This window comes from Staurois parvus, unplaced genomic scaffold (genome assembly GCF_062004578.1).
Source record: "Staurois parvus isolate SC_StPar_1 unplaced genomic scaffold, SC_StPar_1.0 ptg000137l, whole genome shotgun sequence".
Taxonomy (NCBI): Eukaryota; Metazoa; Chordata; class Amphibia; order Anura; family Ranidae; genus Staurois; species Staurois parvus.
In genome coordinates, this window is record NW_028317933.1 from 14306598 (window position 1) to 14324774 (window position 18177).

At 44.4% G+C, this 18177-nt stretch overlaps 1 protein-coding gene across 2 annotated transcripts in view; it reads left to right on the plus strand.

The window, feature by feature from the left end:
• The window catches only part of LOC149465849 (protein-glutamine gamma-glutamyltransferase E-like), a 62587-nt gene that overhangs the window by 16027 nt on the left and 28383 nt on the right, over positions 1-18177 (plus strand). For both annotated transcript variants that reach the window (XM_089673379.1, XM_089673380.1), the window contains exons 3-5: positions 2168-2380; positions 5823-5941; positions 11538-11666. In XM_089673379.1, the coding sequence (XP_089529505.1) occupies positions 2168-2380; positions 5823-5941; positions 11538-11666 (461 nt within the window). The remainder of the gene's footprint in view (positions 1-2167; positions 2381-5822; positions 5942-11537; positions 11667-18177) is intronic.

Below are 18177 nucleotides of genomic sequence, written 5' to 3' on the forward strand. Positions count from 1 at the left end.
CTTCTGTACAACCACTCTGTTGGATTACCCTTCTCGATCAGCATTGCAGGCTATAGCCAGGAGCTCTGATCAGTGTATTCTGATGGCAGGCAAGACAATAGCTCAGTGGGAGGATTCCCCCACCCACCTCTAATGTGAGGATGGGGAATTTAGTCACTTTTTTTCATTCAACCCACTGGTTGATTGAAAAAAACTAACTTGTCTATGGGCTGCCTTAACAGTGGACATTGCAGTCCAGAGCCAGTCTGTTAGCTTGAAGAAAGAAGTGAGGAGGAGTAGGTTAGTGTCTTGCCATCCTAGGCTATGGGGCTGTGTGTTTCTATTGATGCACACAGTGTAGGAAAACACAATTCTAATCATGGCTCTATTAGATGCTGCCAGAGAAAGGAACCACCCTGAAACAGGAACCCCGAGGTCATTGTATAGGTTTAAACTGGAAAATAAGCAAGGTTTAAAAGAAAAAGAAGCTGCATACTCATTAAGTGATTAATTCAGCTGCTGAAGATGCTTCAAAACCGAGTGTGTAATATCCACTTAAGTTTTATTATTGTATTTCTTGCCACAAGTAACATAGGGTTAACCCAACCAGTATCATAAAAACTATTCTTAAACATTCTTTTTAATTTTGTTTTAAAACATTCCACACATGCTGCTTATCATATAGATCAGCTTATCACATAGACCTGAACTTGATGTAAACCTGACCTGAACTGTTGAACAACTACTGTGTCAATTAGTTGTGAAACCCGGGCTTCAATCGCACATGTGGGAATCAGCTCTGAAACTTGGTGGTTGATGGGATTAAAGCAATTACATACAATCTGTTGTCAATGGGAGTAGAAATAGTGCCTCATCATTGGTGTTAGTGCCCATCATTGGTATTAGTTGAAGGAATAGTGCCCCATTATTGGTATTGGTTGAAGGAATAGTGCCCCATCATTGGTATTAGTTGGATGAATAGTGCCACATTATTTTTATTAGTTGGAGAAACAGTGCCCTGTTATTGGTATTCGTTGGAGGAATAGTGTCCAATTATTGGTATTAGCTGGAGGAATAGTTCCCCATCATTAGTATTAGTTGGAGGAACAGTGCCCCATTATTGGTATTAGTTGAAGGAATAGTGCCCCATCATTGGTATCAATGGAAGTGACAATGCCCCCTTGTTGGCGTTAATGGTAGGAATTATGCCCCACTGTTGACGTCTAGAGAGAGGAATAGTGCCTTGTAGCAGTGGGAGGAACACAACGCCAAGGGCAGGTTAACGGCATGAAATCTGATGTATTGTGGTACAAGGAGCATGCTAATAAGAGAAGGGAGCAGAGTGATAAAGACATGAGCATATCCGTGTCCTGCTTCTCCTTTTGCTGTCCATATCCAGTGTAAATCTCAGATGCTTGATGTGTGTGATAGCATTGGACAGAAAGAAGTGAAAACTGGTTCTGATGGATCTACTGTAAAGTGATTTTTTTCCTTCAAAGAAGCAAATCCATGATTGAAGTCTAGTATGGTAGAACCTGTTCTGGTTCTGGACTGCTACCTCTCTGATAGTTACAAAGAAAGTGTTTGCCAGATGTTAAATTCTTGGATGAATATAGAGGAGCGCCTGGTACAAAAGTTCATCTCATTTGAAAGACTTTATGAAACATTTAATGGTTAAGAGCATCAGATACAGCCAACGTGTTTCTGGGGAAAAAAACCTATTCTATAAGGGCTTGCTGCCTTTAGTGCCGTTAGGTGATGTTAGCCTTCATCAACCCTTAATACTGGCCCCTTAGCTGTGATTTTATTAACATCGAATGCTCAAGTCCTGAAGAAGGGGAAGGATTTTTCACACAAAATGTGTTGGCTGTATCTGTTGCTCTATTTATTAAATGTTTTAAAAAGTCCTTTAAGTGAGATAAACTTTTGCATCAAGTACATAGCCAAGATTTTACAGTGTAAGTCTCATGATAAATAGAAATACAAATAATTTAGTGAGTAATGTATTTTATCTGTGTATTTAACTATTTTTTGAGATTTTAGCTTTAGCATGACAGCCTATTTGAAGCAAATATAGGTTTATACGCATGTTATTCAAAAATAGTCCCCTACACCTTTAGATATGCAAATTACTAAGACAACTGACTGCATATTTATAATCATTAACCCATCATTTCTACAATGGCAGCTAACTCCCTCCTTGAATACACTTTCGTTGATTCCTCATCACCTTCACCAAACAGTTGGGGAGCTCAGAGAAGCTCGAGTGGATCCAACTCTGTGAATATCACCATCTTTACCCCTAATGATGCAGCAATTGGACGATATGTTCTATACTGGACGAGTGGAGGCTCCAGGCGTATCGGGGAGTTCTTTCTGCTCTTTAACCCTTGGGCTTCAGGTAATAATCTGCTATTTTAAAATTCGAGTTCTGCAATGGTAATTAAAGCCACACTATGGAATTATTTCATTGTTTACATTTTATGTGAAAAATAAACTTAAATTGTATCCTAGGGTAAAAACTACACATATACATTCAGCTTTCCCATGGTTTTGTCTCTTTAAAGACCATGCAATTGCAAAAAGAGTACCTGTTCATCTGATAGAAATGCAGTGAGCACCTAATTCATCAGCGGATCTGCTTGCTCAGTGGGGGATCTCTCCACTGATCCCCGCTGAGCAAGCGGATGACTAGTCCGTGTTGGCACAGTTGACACAGTTGACACAGACACAGCCCACTGTCCTTTATGGGCAGTTGGATGAGAACGGACTGCCTGTCTGTTTCCATCCAACTTCCATCCAATCTGACGGACAGAAGGGGAATGGATTCCCATCGGTCTCTATTTGGCGGATCAGATCTGATTGCATGTCGACGGTTGTAAACAGACACATGTCCGTTTACACCCACAGCTTCATAGAGGAGAAAAAAGTTTCTAATCAGGTCAACTTGAAAAACGGGCAGGTGGACCCAATTGGAACAACATTGGAAATGTAATTGGCCCCTTTCACAGATGTTCCAATTGGGTCCACCTGCCGTTTTTTTAGGCAGACCTGATCAGAACCATTATCTCCTATATGTAGCAGCGGGTGTAAATGGACATGTGTCTGTTTACAACCGTCGACATGCAATCAGATCTGATCCGCCACATAGAGACTGATGGGAATCCATTCCCCTTCTGTCCGTCAGATTGGACAACCAATCCGATCCATAAAAAAGAGACAAATGGGGATCTGTTCCTTTTCTGTCTGTCAGACGGAAGCTGGATGGTAACAAACAGGTGGTCCCTTTCCGTCCGACAACCCATAGAGGACAGCTGGCTGTGTCTGTGTCCACTCTGCAGGAGTGGACATGGACCTGTTATGCACTTGCTCAGGGATCAGAGAGATTCCCCGCTGAGCAAACGGATCTGCTGAAGGGTGCGCCCTGTGTGAAAAGGGCCATAGACTGGCAACAATCTGCCTTTACTGAACTGAAATTGCAAGAAATGATGTCAATCCTGCCTTGATTTATTTTTCCAAACAACAAAATACCTCCCACCCTCTTTGTTATGACAACAAATAGTGTGGTGTTTTATAGTTTAAAAAAGTGAGCTAGGTAGAGCTGATAATATTGCTTGAGATAACAAAGGCATAGTGAACAAGACACAGGACAGCTCTGAATTTCTGACAGGATCAGGTATTGTTTGCACTTTTTTAAAAATTATAAAAAATGCTTATAATTGTAGCACCCCTGTGCTGGGCTGGGTACATTTAGTGTATGGCTTTCTGTAGTCAGGTGAGCTGCAATTTGTTTCTCAGATTCAACCAGGTTCATCCTTAAACCTGGCAGATGATTACTCTACCCTGCCTCTGGAGGAATGTTCCAGAAATAGAGTAGGATGGTCAGTCATTGGACTATGGATATTTATCTGACCTTGATTAGTCCCTGGAAGGAAGACCAAGAAGGTGTGGCTGGGGAGAAGATAAATGTTTGAGAGGGTCTAATCAGAGCACTCTCTTGTGGTCTGCCCCCTGGGAGGCAGACTATGTGCCATACAGAAAGAGCTAATGTTCCTGGACCTCAGCATATGCTATGGCTAAGAGCTTGAAGGAACCTAGATCAAGGAGAATTTGCTGGAGGAAATTCCCTGTGGAAGCTTGGCTGGAAAGGTGGGGCCCTCTCAACCAAAGCGCAAGGTTGGAAGTACTTTTTTTTTAGGGTAGACACCAGAGATTCTTGCTGTGTATTGGGGCAGACCCCAGAAGAGTAGGATCGGGGCTGCTCTGTACAAAACCATTACACAGAACAGGTAAGTATGACATGTTTTATGTTATTTTAATAGAAAAACAGCTTTATTATCAGTTTAAGGGGATAACGCATGGAGAAACTGCCTTGTATTGCAGAGAGGTACTGCATATATGTATATATATTTTTTTTTACACACCTTTTAACAAATCTATTGCCCACTCTCACTCACAACAACCATCCCCCTAAGCTAAACTGCACTAACCCCCTCACCTCAATGGGATTCGGCAGGCTGTAATTATTAGGTCAACACTGCACTGCAAGATGGAATTAGACTTGCCACAGGAAACAGGCTATAGAACCTCCCAGTAAGTTGATGTCAATTGCTCACTTTTCTATGTGAAAGTATTGTATGTGCTCCCCTGTCAGCATTAAGCAAGAATTATACTAGGAGAGGATGGGCAGAAATCTACCTTCCATTATGAGAGAGACATTGTCCCATCTGTGGTCAGCACGTGAAACGTGAACAGGTCACAGCAAAAAAAAAAAAAAATTTCATAAAGGTGAACAGTAGAGCGTAACTAAATACAGGTATCAAAAGATTGAAGAATGTATAACAAATATATTACCTGTAGGAATGTTATTAAAGTAAAGTTGCACTTTAAAGAGGTACTCCAACCATTGAAAAAGTAAACAGCCTAGCCAAGTACCTTATGACACTTACATGCTGCATCAGATAGGAAAGCTGAAAAGGCTAAAAAGGCCTTCCTTGGATGCAGAGCCATCTCAAGAAGCATCCATGGGCCTTTCTACTTAACAGAAACTCATCGCTAATGAAAGGTATACCTTTACCTCACTAGCAGGTCTGTGCCTCATTGTAACTTCTCTCACTGTGGGCTCCACCTAAGAAGCCCAGCTATATACAAATCTTTATGAGTCCTTGATGGCCACACAAATTTCGATAGTGCTTTGTGTCTAATGAGACTCTGGTTCTCCCAAGATGGTGCTCCAAATCCATGGCAGAGGACACATTGGTCCTATGCCAGGCTCTCCTCTAGCACTCAGTAGTGAACAACCGTGGCCACGTGACCGCTTTGTTTACCACAGTAGGAAGTGAAAAGGTAATCCTGCAATCATCGCATCACCTTGTCCTGCTGATCCGACAGAGTAACAGTGCCACTCTTCAGGTTACCAGCAGCGACATTAACACCTACTAACAGCACTGTCTTTTTAAGCTCATCCTGATGATCTGTAAGCAGATAGAAGAGTTACTCATGTGCTGAGCCCAAGATTTCCTTACTTAGGAATAAATAAAAAATTCTAAGATTCCAGTCTGTGTGTCACAGTATCTGCTCATGACAATAAATGATTTGTCAACATGCACTGTCATGTGCATTGGCCACAGAGACGACCTATAAATTGTCACATGCCATGTGCACAATTTATGGTAATCCGCACATGTATGCTTTTACAGAAATGATATATCCTGCTGTCACTCATGATTTTGGCAGGTACATTTTTTGGAGCTGTGTAGTGCAATGTACTTACATGCCAAAAACAAGAAGCAGACAGCTCATACTTGTCTTGGTAACACCCAATATTATTTTCTTCCTTGCAGGTGATATGGTTTACTTGGCAGATCAAGAACAAAGAAAGGAGTATGTGCTGTCAGAATTTGGTATTATCTATGGTGGTGATTTCAACTCTCGTGCTCAGTTTCCCTGGAATTTTGGGCAGGTACTAACCAACTTTTATGTATAATACACCCAATCTTGCATTTCTTGCATTTATATTAGCAAAAGAAGATTTTGTTTATATCAGTTTTTCCCAAATCTATTACCCCAGTGGAACCCTTGAAAAAATCTTCAGGTCTCAGGGAACTCCTGTCCAGATTAGTCAGTTGGGGAAGCATTAGGCAAGTGCACCGTACATTAGGAATGGCCAGTGGGAAGAATGCCCCCTTTGATTGGTGGTCAAAATACAACACTTGCAGTCAGGCTGCTAGCCCTGCCAATTGGCATATGTCGTGGAGCTTTGTAGGCACCATCACATAGGAAGGAAGTCACAGTTCAAGGAACCCCTGGCTACCTGTTGAGGAACCTTAGGGTTCCACGGAACCCCAGTGGAGAATATTCTGAGTAGTATTGCATAGCAGGCAGCCCTCTACAAAGGACTGTATAACAACAAAGATTCTGGCTGGGAATCTTCAGTAAAACAGTTCAGTAAAACACTAAAAGATACTTGTGATTATCCTCATGAACAGCATTGTTCTCAGTGAAGTCCAGAGCAACTCTGCTAACACAGGCAAAAAAGCTGGAGGTCCAAATACACAAAGCACTATAAATAAAATGTGGTCTAATACACTGAGTGGTGCACCTCCATCCCTGCAAATGCATATCCATAAAAACATTGGTTGGTCCTTTTTGAGACTTTAAATGAGGCACAACACAAATGGCCACTACATACATAGTAAAAAATATTAAATACTAAAATAGTATAATATAATATTGGGCCAATGAGTAATATTTACATGATAATATATTTCATACAGTAAAATTACAAGAACTGATACATGATTAGATTAGGAAAATGAATCCTAAAACTTGGCACATTTCATGAATCTTTGATCACTCCCTCAGGAATAGATGCACATCTAAGTATCTGTAGAGCAGAGCATCAATTTTAGAATATACAGTATAGCATGATTAGTAATAAGTAATATTATAGAAAACCTCAAGAGCCACCAAAGAAGCCTAATACTTACAAATGGTGAACGCCAGGAATGTCTATCTTCGGAGTTGTGGAAGTAGAACCTGCAAGGACCCCAATTCATCCAATCATGAAAATGCCTAGGAGGGTTGTTATAAAGAAAATAATGTGACTAATTATAATATATAACTACTTTCTCTGAAACTGTCTTTAGCAGCGCTTTCTTAACCTATATGGTCCACTAGTAAACTGTAGTTATTGTTTATTTTATTCATGTTGCGCATATTATTTATTTGTACCTAGTTATATATTATAATTAGTCGTAATTATTACATATCGGCCTATCATATTATTCTATTTTAATATTTTTCCTTTAATGTCATTGTGACGGAAGCGTAGGTAGGACAGAACACACAAAGAAGATGGCGAACACACAAAGCTTTATTGAACTATGAAAGACACTCAATCAGGACAGTTAATAGCACTCCGCGACATGCGGCCTGTAGGGACACCCATGGTAAGCGGGCTCACGGGAACTCAACGGGACCTTGGCGATGGGGTCTGACCTCAGCACAACCCCCACACAGATTTCTAGGGACAACATCAGGCTCACGGGGACTCAACAGGACCTTGGCTGTGGAGTCTGGTCTCAACACAGCTCCCACACAGCTTACTAGGGACAACATCAGGCTCACGGGACCCAACGGGACTTTGGCTGTGGAGTCTTGCCTCGGCACAGCTCCCACACAGCTTACTAATGACAACATCAGGCTCATGGGGACTCATCGGGACTTTGGCTGTTGAGTCTGGTTGCAACACAGCTCCCACACAGCTTACTAGGGACAACATCAGGCTCACAGGGACTCAACGGACACTGGCTGTGGGGCCTGGCCTCGGCACAGCTCCCACACAGCTTACTAGGGACAACATCAGGCTCACCGGGACTCAACAGGTAGCAATGGCTCAAGCACTCAGGGGCATCCCAGGTAGCTATACTCCGGGCATGCCATAGGGTGGTTCAAGTAAGGGTAGTCTGGGCATGCAATAGGGGCAGCTCATGACGAGGGTGGTCTGATCGCACAATAGGGACAGTTCATGACACGGGTGGTCTGAGTGCACAATAGGGACAGTTCATGACAAGGGTGGTCTGTGCGCACAGTAGGGGCAGTTCATGGCTTCTAGGGACACTCACGATAGGCGTCTTGCAGATGCTCAGCAGCAGGCGGCTTCCAGGGAGGGTAAGCGACTTGCGGGCGCTCAGCAGCAGACAGCTTCCAGGGAGGTAGATGACTTGCGGACACTTATGGCTCCAGCAGGTAGGTTCTGGCTCACAGCAGGCAACAGGAAGAAAGAAGGGGGGGGCAAACATCCTCAGCACACAGCACAGCGGGTAATCTGAGCCCCAGAGGGTTAGGCAGGGTATCATGGGGCCCACAGCAAAACAGTTCTAGCCCACAGCCCAGCGGGTAATCCGGGCCCCAGAGTGTTAGGCAGGGTATCATGGGGCCCACAGCAAAACAGTCCTAGCCCACAGTACAGCGGGTAATCCTGGCCTCAGAGTATGAGGGGGATGGCAGCGGATCTTTCCACCCTGGGGTATTTAGCAGAGGACAGCGGGTACTCCCAACCCTGGGGTATTGCAGCGGGTAACAGTCCTGACCTTGGGGGGGTCTGCAGAGTGCGCAGCGGGGATGGCTGTGGAGGCTCCCACCCTGGGGTATTCAGCGGAGGGCAGCGGGTACTCCCAACCCTGGGGTATTGCAGCGGGTACTAGTCCTGACCTTTGGGGGTCTGCAGAGTGCGCATCGGGGATGGCTGCAGAGGCTCCCACCCTGGGGTGTTCAGCGAGGGGCAGTGGGTACTCCCAACCCTGGGGTATTGCAGTGGGTATCAGTCCTGACCTTTGGGGATCTGCAGAGTGCGCAGCGGGGATGGCTGTGGAGGCTTCCAGGGAGGTAGGTGATTCCAGCAGCGTGCACAGGAACAAAGAGGCTGGCCTGGTCCCGTGCCGGCCTTTTTAAAGTCGTGCGGGACACTTCCGGCCCAGCACCACATTGCCGGGGCAACGAGGCATGCCCCCTTGACTCGGGCCACGCTTCGCGTGACCATGGCCTTTGTCACTGGTGGGCACCGAGCACAGGAAGCCCTGCGCCCGCGCTGCACCCCCTGGGGGCACGCAGAGACCTCCCAGCGGCCCCCTGGGGGGGTCACAGCTCCTCCAGCTGAATTGCCGGGGAAGCTGTGACCCTTGCCGCAGCAGTCCTGCTTCAAGGCTGTGTGCGGTGAGGGGCGAGCTGGCACAACTCCTCCCCCTTTCATTTTACAAGTGCCAACAAGGGGACCTCAACAGGTCTCTTGGAGGCACTTGTGGGATGTTATCGCTCTGCATCATCTTCTTCCGCACTCTGGTCCTCCACTGCTGCCACCAATGTGATGGAAGCATAGGTAGGACAGAACACACAAAGAAGATGGGGAACACACAAAGCTTTATTGAACTTTGAAAGACACTCAATCAGGACAGTTAATGGCACTCCGCGACATGCGGCCTGTAGGGACACCCATGGTAAGCGGGCTCACGGGAACTCAACGGGACCTTGGCGATGGGGTCTGACCTCAGCACAACCCCAACACAGCTTTCTAGGGACAACATCAGGCTCACGGAGACTCAACGGGACCTTGGCTGTGGAGTCTGGTCTCAACACAGCTCCCACACAGCTTACTAGGGACAACATCAGTCTCACAGGGACTCAACGGGACTTTGGCTGTGGAGTCTGGCCTCAGCACAGCTCCCACACAGCTTACTAGGGACAACATCAGTCTCACAGGGACTCAACGGGACTTTGGCTGTGGAGTCTGGCCTCAGCACAGCTCCCACACAGCTTACCAGGGACAACATCAAGCTCACGGGGACTCAACAGGACTTTGGCTATGGAGTCTGGCCTCGGCACAGCTCCCACACAGCTTACTAGGGACAACATCAGGCTCATGGGGACTCATCGGGACTCTGGCTGTGGGGCCTGGCCTCGGCACAGCTCCCACACAGCTTTCTAGGGACAACATCAGGCTCACAGGGACTCAACGGGACTTTGGCTGTGGAGTCTGGTCTCCACACAGCTCCCACACAGCTTACTAGGGACAACATCCGGCTCACGGGGACTCAGGGGGACCTTGGCTGTGGAGTCTGGTCTCAACACAGCTCCCACACAGCTTACTAGGAACAACATCATGCTCACGGGGACTCAACGGGACTCTGGCTGTGGGGCCTGGCCTCGGCACAGATCCCGCACAGCTTACTAGGGACAACAACAGGCTCATGGGAACTCAACGGGACTTTGGCTGTGCAGTCTGGCCTCGGCACAGCTCCCACACAGCTTACTAGGGACAACATCAGGCTCACTGGGACTAAGCGGGACCTTTGCTGTGGAGTCTGGTCTCAACACAGCTCCCACACAGCTTACAAGGGACAACTCCCAACCCTGGGGTATTGCACGCCCGCGCTGTGCCCTCCAGCTGAATTGCCGGGGAAGCTGTGACCCTTGCCGCAGCGGTCCCCTCCCCTCTTCCTGCACAGCCTGCTTCAAAGCTGTGTGCGGTGAGGGGCAAGCCTGGCAGACGTGACAGTCATGACATCTGTATTTGTTTGCTATTAAACCGTCATCTATGTGTACTATGTATATAGTGGCCGTTTGTGTTGCGCCTCATTTAAAGTTCCAAAAACGACCGACCAATGTTTATACATAGAACTATAAAATAGCAAAAAGATTGTGCACCAGCCTACTGCATTATCTTTATATGTCAGGGCGCTGATCAAGACGGGATTCCCCTTGAAACACGTCAGCCATAACACATTTGGGTGGCTGCTTCCCATGACAAAGAACATGTGCCCTGAACCTCGTGTTTTTGGTGTCGGAATGTATCGATGTTCTAACATATACTGTACTGGTGTTTGTGAGTATAAGATTTGCTGTTACTATAATAATTCTTTATAAAGATAATGCACTAGGAGCTGGTGCACCCTCTTTTTGTTTTTATAGCCCAATGTGTATTGGAACTTCCCCTGTCCTAAGGGGGCTGCAAAGCACGGTGATCTCATATACCATCAAGGTGGAAGAGTAGTAGCTTATAGACCACCAAGCACCACACTTGAGTGCAAGAGGTTATTCTAAACAGCTGGAGGTATCCCAGTACCCTACTGGAACTCAAGTGCTCTGGCAGTAATCAGAGAGGGGTTCCCCATTGTGGCTGCGTCAACAGAAATAACCCATAGCTCGTACATGGAACTGCTTTATAACTTGAGGTGCAAAAAATCTTCAATAGCTGCACAGACAGCAATAAAAATAACCCTCTATTTCAAGAGGAGAAATCTAAATTCCCCTACAGCTTTCTACTGCTGTCTGTGGCACCATTAGTAACTTTCCCTTACTTCATGCCAGGGTGACGGGTATCACTGGGGCATTAATTGAAGAGAAATATCCCCAGCAAAGCATCGGACAGCAATAAAAACCTAGCCTAACTGCCCCACACTCAATCCAAAATGAAAAGTTATATTTTAATGATCATGATTTTATTTATTCAAAAATTTTGGCTACATTTGGATATATCATTCACAGATACATTTGTACAGTTTCAGGGACAGATTCTCTACATCGCTCTCGCTCTGCTGGATTCAACTCTAAGTTTTCGCAGGAATGCTAATGAAGATATCAGAAAACGTAATGACCCTTTACATGTCTGCAGAAACCTGAGTGCTATAGTGAGTGAAGAAAAAATCTACAGTCATAATTATTCAAGGCTAAGTATGCTAGGAGCTCTGCATATCCCAATGTTATCATTTAGTAGCCATTAACATTATTTTTCTCATGATTTCCAGTTCCTGTATCTATTCAGATGATACCCTCTGTGGGACTATCCATCTGTAGCATGATAATTAATACTCTATGGTGGTGATATCTCCAAGTTCTGGCTTGGAGATATCACCACTGGAGTCATGGACAACTGAACAAGCCTTGTGGATCGTTCAGTTCAGCTCTACACGACTATGGAGGAAAAAAATATATTAAGTCAGATAGACTTGGTACTAACAATCGCTATTTTGATAGCCTCACCTCTTTTTAATTTTTTAATCATTAGTGATTCAAATAGTTGTTGGTTTCAACCACACTGATGAGAAAATTTCAGGGAGCACAATGGAAATGTTTTTTTTCCAGTGAATGAATTTATAAGACTGTATGTGGTTTTGGTTTGGGAAACTCCATTCTTCCACAATTGAAAGTTAAAAACAAACAAAATGTGGCTTTTACTGCGAATGTTCATACTAATGAATGGGCAGCTTTCGATCCAGTGTGCCCTGTATAGTAAGGGATCTGGTTAGACACATCTTCTCCCCTTATTTGCCATACAAGTCTATCGGAGGAGACTTTTGATGGCGGGGTGTGGTTATTACTCAGTTCTGGCAGCACAGGACACTGCAGTGTGAAGGCTAGAAGTAGCACTCTTTAATAATTAGAATTTGGTCAGGCAAAGCAGGAAAGTATATTTTAGGTCTCCTGACCATGTTTATTTAACAAAACGCCTTTACATCAAGTTTTCACTTGCAGTTGTTCTCTGCATCATACGGGTATAAATCAAAACACAGACTTTTGGCTATATGGACTGCTTGGTCTCTAAGGCTGCTCATATATTATTCATTTTTATTTGTTCAGCCAGCGGATGGAACAAAAGAAAATGGCTCAAATCCTCCGTTTACATTTTTGTTGTGGATGGGGGAATCCTTCCGCTGTGGTATTGTATTCTGACAGTGGGGAGCCTTCCCCACCATCAAAATACAATTATCAGTGTTGCCGGCTATACAGCAGCCTGTGGTACTGATCATTCAGGAAAAAACAGGCAGGTTGGTTGTACACAAGTCGATTAATAGATTGCCTTGTGTACAACCAGCCTGCCCATACATGGACCAAAACTGTTCTGGTTCCTGCTGAACGGCCAAATTTCAAGTGTACTTTAGCACAGACTTGAGCTTTCCTTGTGCTTGCACTACTCTTAGTAAATTCCCCCATAATGTGCATTTTTAGACAGTGACAGTTGGATGGTCTGTCACAATAGCAGTTAAATGGTCTGTCACAATAGCCAAAACATTTTTTTACTTTTCGATGTAGCAGGGAAGATTAAGGACCTTCGTCAGGTTGGTATTACTGTCTGTGTCCCCACTTGCTAGATTCAGCCCTATCTATTTTTCATGGTGCCCATTAGGGTTAAACCCATGTTCAGCCAAGAAGCTGCCAGGCCAATCATCTGAAAGCGGTGTATTCTCTGCCCCACAGCTGCACAAAGAGGCAACACCTAATATGGCCTATTTAAGATCATTGTCATTGACCTAATATGGCCACATGGCCATATTATTTCCATGATGTCATGAGTATAACAGCATTTCTTGTACGTATAGCTGTGGGGTGGGATGGGGTGGGGAATGATCTGGCCACAGTTGATTGGGCTGGCACTGACAACTTCCTTCCAGGTTTGGCCAAACATGGGTTGGACTTAACTTATACGTATCCCTAGTGACAGTTTTTACTAAGAAAAGTGATGGAAAATGTTAGAGTTGTCACCAGAATAGGAGCAGAGGGTAAAACTTCCAGTGGGGACACCTGTTCCAGTGATCTAATAATCATAGATATCCCTTCTGTACAAAATAAACAGCTATGAATAAGTACACATGAATATTGACAACCCTAACAACTTAATCTAGCTGACTCTGGCAAATAAATCATGTCACTGTATTTTGGCTCTGTTCCGAATATTAAATGTTAAGCCTTAGGAAAACATTGCTCAAGCAAATGATTTTGCTTTGCTTGCTCAGCAAGCATATTCTTGTCTATAATCACAAAATGAGCACAAATATGTTTAAGGTATAAAGAATATTTAATAACATAGCAAACACTTGCACTGCTCTTATTTTGCCCTATAGACTATAGTAGGTTTTGAGAAGACCAGCAGATGCTGCTCTCTACCAGCTGGCCCCTTCACCTCCCTGTATAACCTTTTATGTAGTGCCTGGGAGAGGAGCCAAGTTAATGTAGCACTACCCCCAGGAGCTGCTTGAGTATTGCCCTAGTATCCCACACTTCTATGCTGACAGCCAGACACAAAGTATTTTCCCACAGCCAGGAGCATACACTTTTAGCTCGTTGGGGTCAAATACCAGACTAGGGGTGTTGTTTTGTAGTTTATTTTGGAAGAACTTGGCTAGGGTTAGGGGTTTGCAGTAGGATACTCCAAAACAAAACTATTCACAACTTGAGGACACTAGCTGTTCTAAGAGAAGTGGTAGGTGAAGTCCCTTGCTGGGAGCAGATGGCAGACTTCTCCTGTAATGGCAGTGTAGTATAAAAGAAGCTTGAGAAAAGTAGTAGAAAAGAAGCAAAGCAGTAAGAAGCATGCAGACATACACTTTGGATCACTGGCCAGTGATCCCCTTAGCTGGGCCCTTAGACACCCGATTTTCTTCTTGCCTAGGGCAGCACAAAACCAAACTACACCACTGCCTTAGCTGACTAGAGGACAGCAGAGGGGGGTTAACAGCACCAGGTTCCTGAGATCCCACAATATCTGTACTCACAAGGCTTTTGTAAAGCAATCGGCAGCGTATCTCATTGATACCAGACAGATCCTCAACGGACTCCCATCAGTCAGCTTTTAGGAGAACCAGGACCACTCATCAGTTCCAGTTTCAGGCCCTTAGGTTGCCCACCTGAGGCCTCTTGGAAGCAGGTGCCAGGGAAGGCAAGGCTGCCTTGACCCTGGTGTGGTGCAATCCACTCTGGGAAGGACACTAAGCCCATGTGCCCCCAGAATATAAATACCAGCTCCCAGCATGAAATGGGGGCATGCTCCCCTGTAATTGGCCAGGGCTGTATTCATACTGTTCATTTGTCTAGTTCCCAACTATGTTCTGGAAAGCTCTAGTGGTTTTCAGAAGGCAAGAGGAGCTCAAGGCAAACTCAGCAGCACCAAAGTATCATGGGCAGTCCTGACTAAAAGATTGCAGCACTAAATAACACTAATCTGAACACTTTTGAACACTAATCTATCTATTTACATCCTAGCACCTATACTAGGAGCATGCTACATGAAATATTATAGAGTGTCACTTGAGTGACAGCATTGAATCCACTGGGATTTCTGGCATCCAAAATGGCAGCACCTATCAGCAGTTTCAGGGCTTTTGGAGTCCTTTATTGGTAAATAATATGCATACAGTATGCTAAATAGACATAAAACCTTATTGGAATACATTTGTTGAAATTAATGGTCTGTAAAAAATAATGATACGTTTTGAAAACACTATCCATCTGACTGACTACCTTTGACTATGACAAGCTGTTGTTTCATCAAGTCAGCCAGGCAACTAGCATTTCATTTCCAACAAGAGATTTAAGTAAAAACAAAACATAATAAAATGGAAACCAACCCAATTTATAACTAGCTTTTTTAACAAAGTTGTAATGGCTGTGTTTATGGATCTCAAGAGCAGACATCCCTGCCCCGCGTATTCCTACCAGAACAACAATCTGTCTGCTTGAGGCTTTAACCTTTTGCCATCTTGTGTCCATCTCCATTCCAGAGGCTTTCTGATGACATTCCTGGGAATTGACCTTTATATCCCAATGAAGGAATGTCCACACAAAAAGATAAAACTACTGTACTTACTGATGTTACTTTAAGATGGCATTTACAGCCACATCACATACTATCCTGGGTCACTTGACTGCATTTTGCCAATCACATATAGTGGATAATCCACAGAAGTCACATGTGAAAGCAGCAGAGAGCACATTTTTAGAAAACCATCTTCCCTGATCCAGTATCTCTCCTTCCTGGGTTCAATAGTACTCACTCCAAGGGCCCTGACTAGCTCTAGGATGTCTGTATCCAGTTCACTGCTCCTTACAAGTAGTCTCCTGAGACAGTATCACTTGGGTACATTTTTTCAGATCCTCCAGGGGGGATAGCCTCACTCCAGGGAACACTTGGCCTGGCCTAAACTGTTTTTTTACAACCCACTCTAGCCTTGATCACCATTAGAGACAGGATGACTAAAGCCCCCTCTTCTTTGTCCAGGTCTACCGCTCCCTGTCTTCCAGCCCTGTCCAGGGTCCATGCTCTGACTGCATTAAGGCTCCTCTCTACCTGGCTTATATATGGAAACTGACCTACCCATAGCATCACTAAACGGAAAATACATAACAGACACTACAGGACATCCCTAAATAAAAGGGACCTAGCACCTGAATACTCTATTCTCTCTTGCCAGCACTGTTCAGGGACAGAGCCTATGGGGAGGTGCAGCTTGGTGAGGAGGCAGTAAAGATTCAGAGTCTGGTTGCAATAAAACTTGAAACTGGTATTGAAGAGAATGCCAAACTACAAACACCCTAGCGGGAGAGCACTGCTTCAAGAAAACACTCACAGTTCAGTTCACATACAGAGATGGACCAACAGCGTTTGTTTCCTCAAATGGGAAGCCTTCCTTAACCACTTCCCGCTCGGCCTATGGCCGAATGGGGGCCGGCAAAAAACCTCACCTTTCCGGGTGGATGCCATATGGCATCCTTTGGGGCATGCGCAGTTTGCGTGCCTGCAGAGCCGCGCATAGTTTGTGAACGCTATAACTTTCCTACAAACTAAAAAATACATCCTAATTTGTGTTATTTTCACCAAAGACATGTAGCAGAATACATCTTGGCCTAAATTTATGAAGAGCAATTATTTATTTGCAAACTTTTATAACAGAAACAAAGAAAAACTTGTTTTTTTTTTCAAAATGTTCGGTCTGTTTTTGTTAATTTAGCAAAAAATAAAAACCCTAGTGGTGATTAAATACCACCAAAAGAAAGCTTTTGTTGTGTGAAGAAAATGATAAAATTTTAGTTTGGGTACAATGTTGTATGACTGCGCAATTGTCATTCAAAGTGTGGGAGCGCTGAAACCTGAAAAATGGCCTGGGCAGGAAGGTGTAAAATGGTATGGAAGTGGTTAAGGATAGCGAATCCCTAGCTTGTCTCTACTCGTCAGGAACCCTTCCCTACCACTAGTCACTTTCCCTGTCAGATGGGGTCTCACTCCCTACTCTACCCACATCGACAATGCATGCCAAAGACCCTGCTGACCCAAGTAGGCTGCCAGGACCACAGAGAAAGAGAACCAAATGTCCTTTGATTTCCTCTCCAGGTTGCGGTACCACTCGATTAACTGCCACCTACAGTGGAGAAAATAGAATGCACGTGCCTACAGGCCACCTAGTGGCACACTAGCTAACTGCATCTGCTTACAAGGTGAACATGGAAAGGCTTTATATAGCAAACAAAACCAATTACTGTAAATTTCCCAGTACATTTACCAGCTAGCCTGCAAAAAAGCAAATTACACTGTTTGACAATATTCATTAAAAACAGAGGTTTGCAAACATATGTGGAACCCACACTGCCTCATCAAGCCCCCTCTGTATAGTGTAGCTCTAACTCTAGTCTGTGAGAGCCTCCATGTTGGAGCAGATATAGCAATGGATACATTATGGGCTAGTTCACACCACAAAAATGTCCTTCATATCTGTTCCAGATGCATTTCTGCTTGCACGTTTCTGACACGTTTGATGTATTCCAGTGCATTTTTCATTTATTTCCATGATGTGTTCCAGATGCTCTTTCTTCTTTTTTTCCTGTTTTTTCACTATACTAGGATCTGATGCATTTTTATGTGTTTTTGATGCGTAGGTGCATTTTGGATGTGTTTAGCTCATTCCAGTACAGTTCTCTGCAGGAAAAATTCAGCACGTTCTGTTTTTTTTTCTTTTTCTGGAATTGGAACATATCGGAACCGCAAGCACTGGTGTATCCCATTGAAAACCATGTAATCTACTTTCTATGTGTTTTGGATTCAGGAAAAAAAAGCACTGGAACGCATGTAGTGTAAAGTAGCCCTGAGGGCAGGTATGCCTGGAGGCTGCCTTCCTTAAAGGCAAAGGGACACACCAGAAGCCCAGCATAGCACAATGGCAGCTGAAAGTGTCCCTGTGCCATATCCATCAATTCTAAACAAAGGTCATTAATGGCAACCTGCTTATGTCTCTCAGTACAGGTTTCCCTGACTGAACCAATGCCCAGTTGTGTGACTTTACCAGACGGAGTCTGTCTGATAAAAACAATATTCTCTCCAATATCAAATGATTGGCATAGATAAATCATATGATTTAGGTTGGAAGCTCAGAA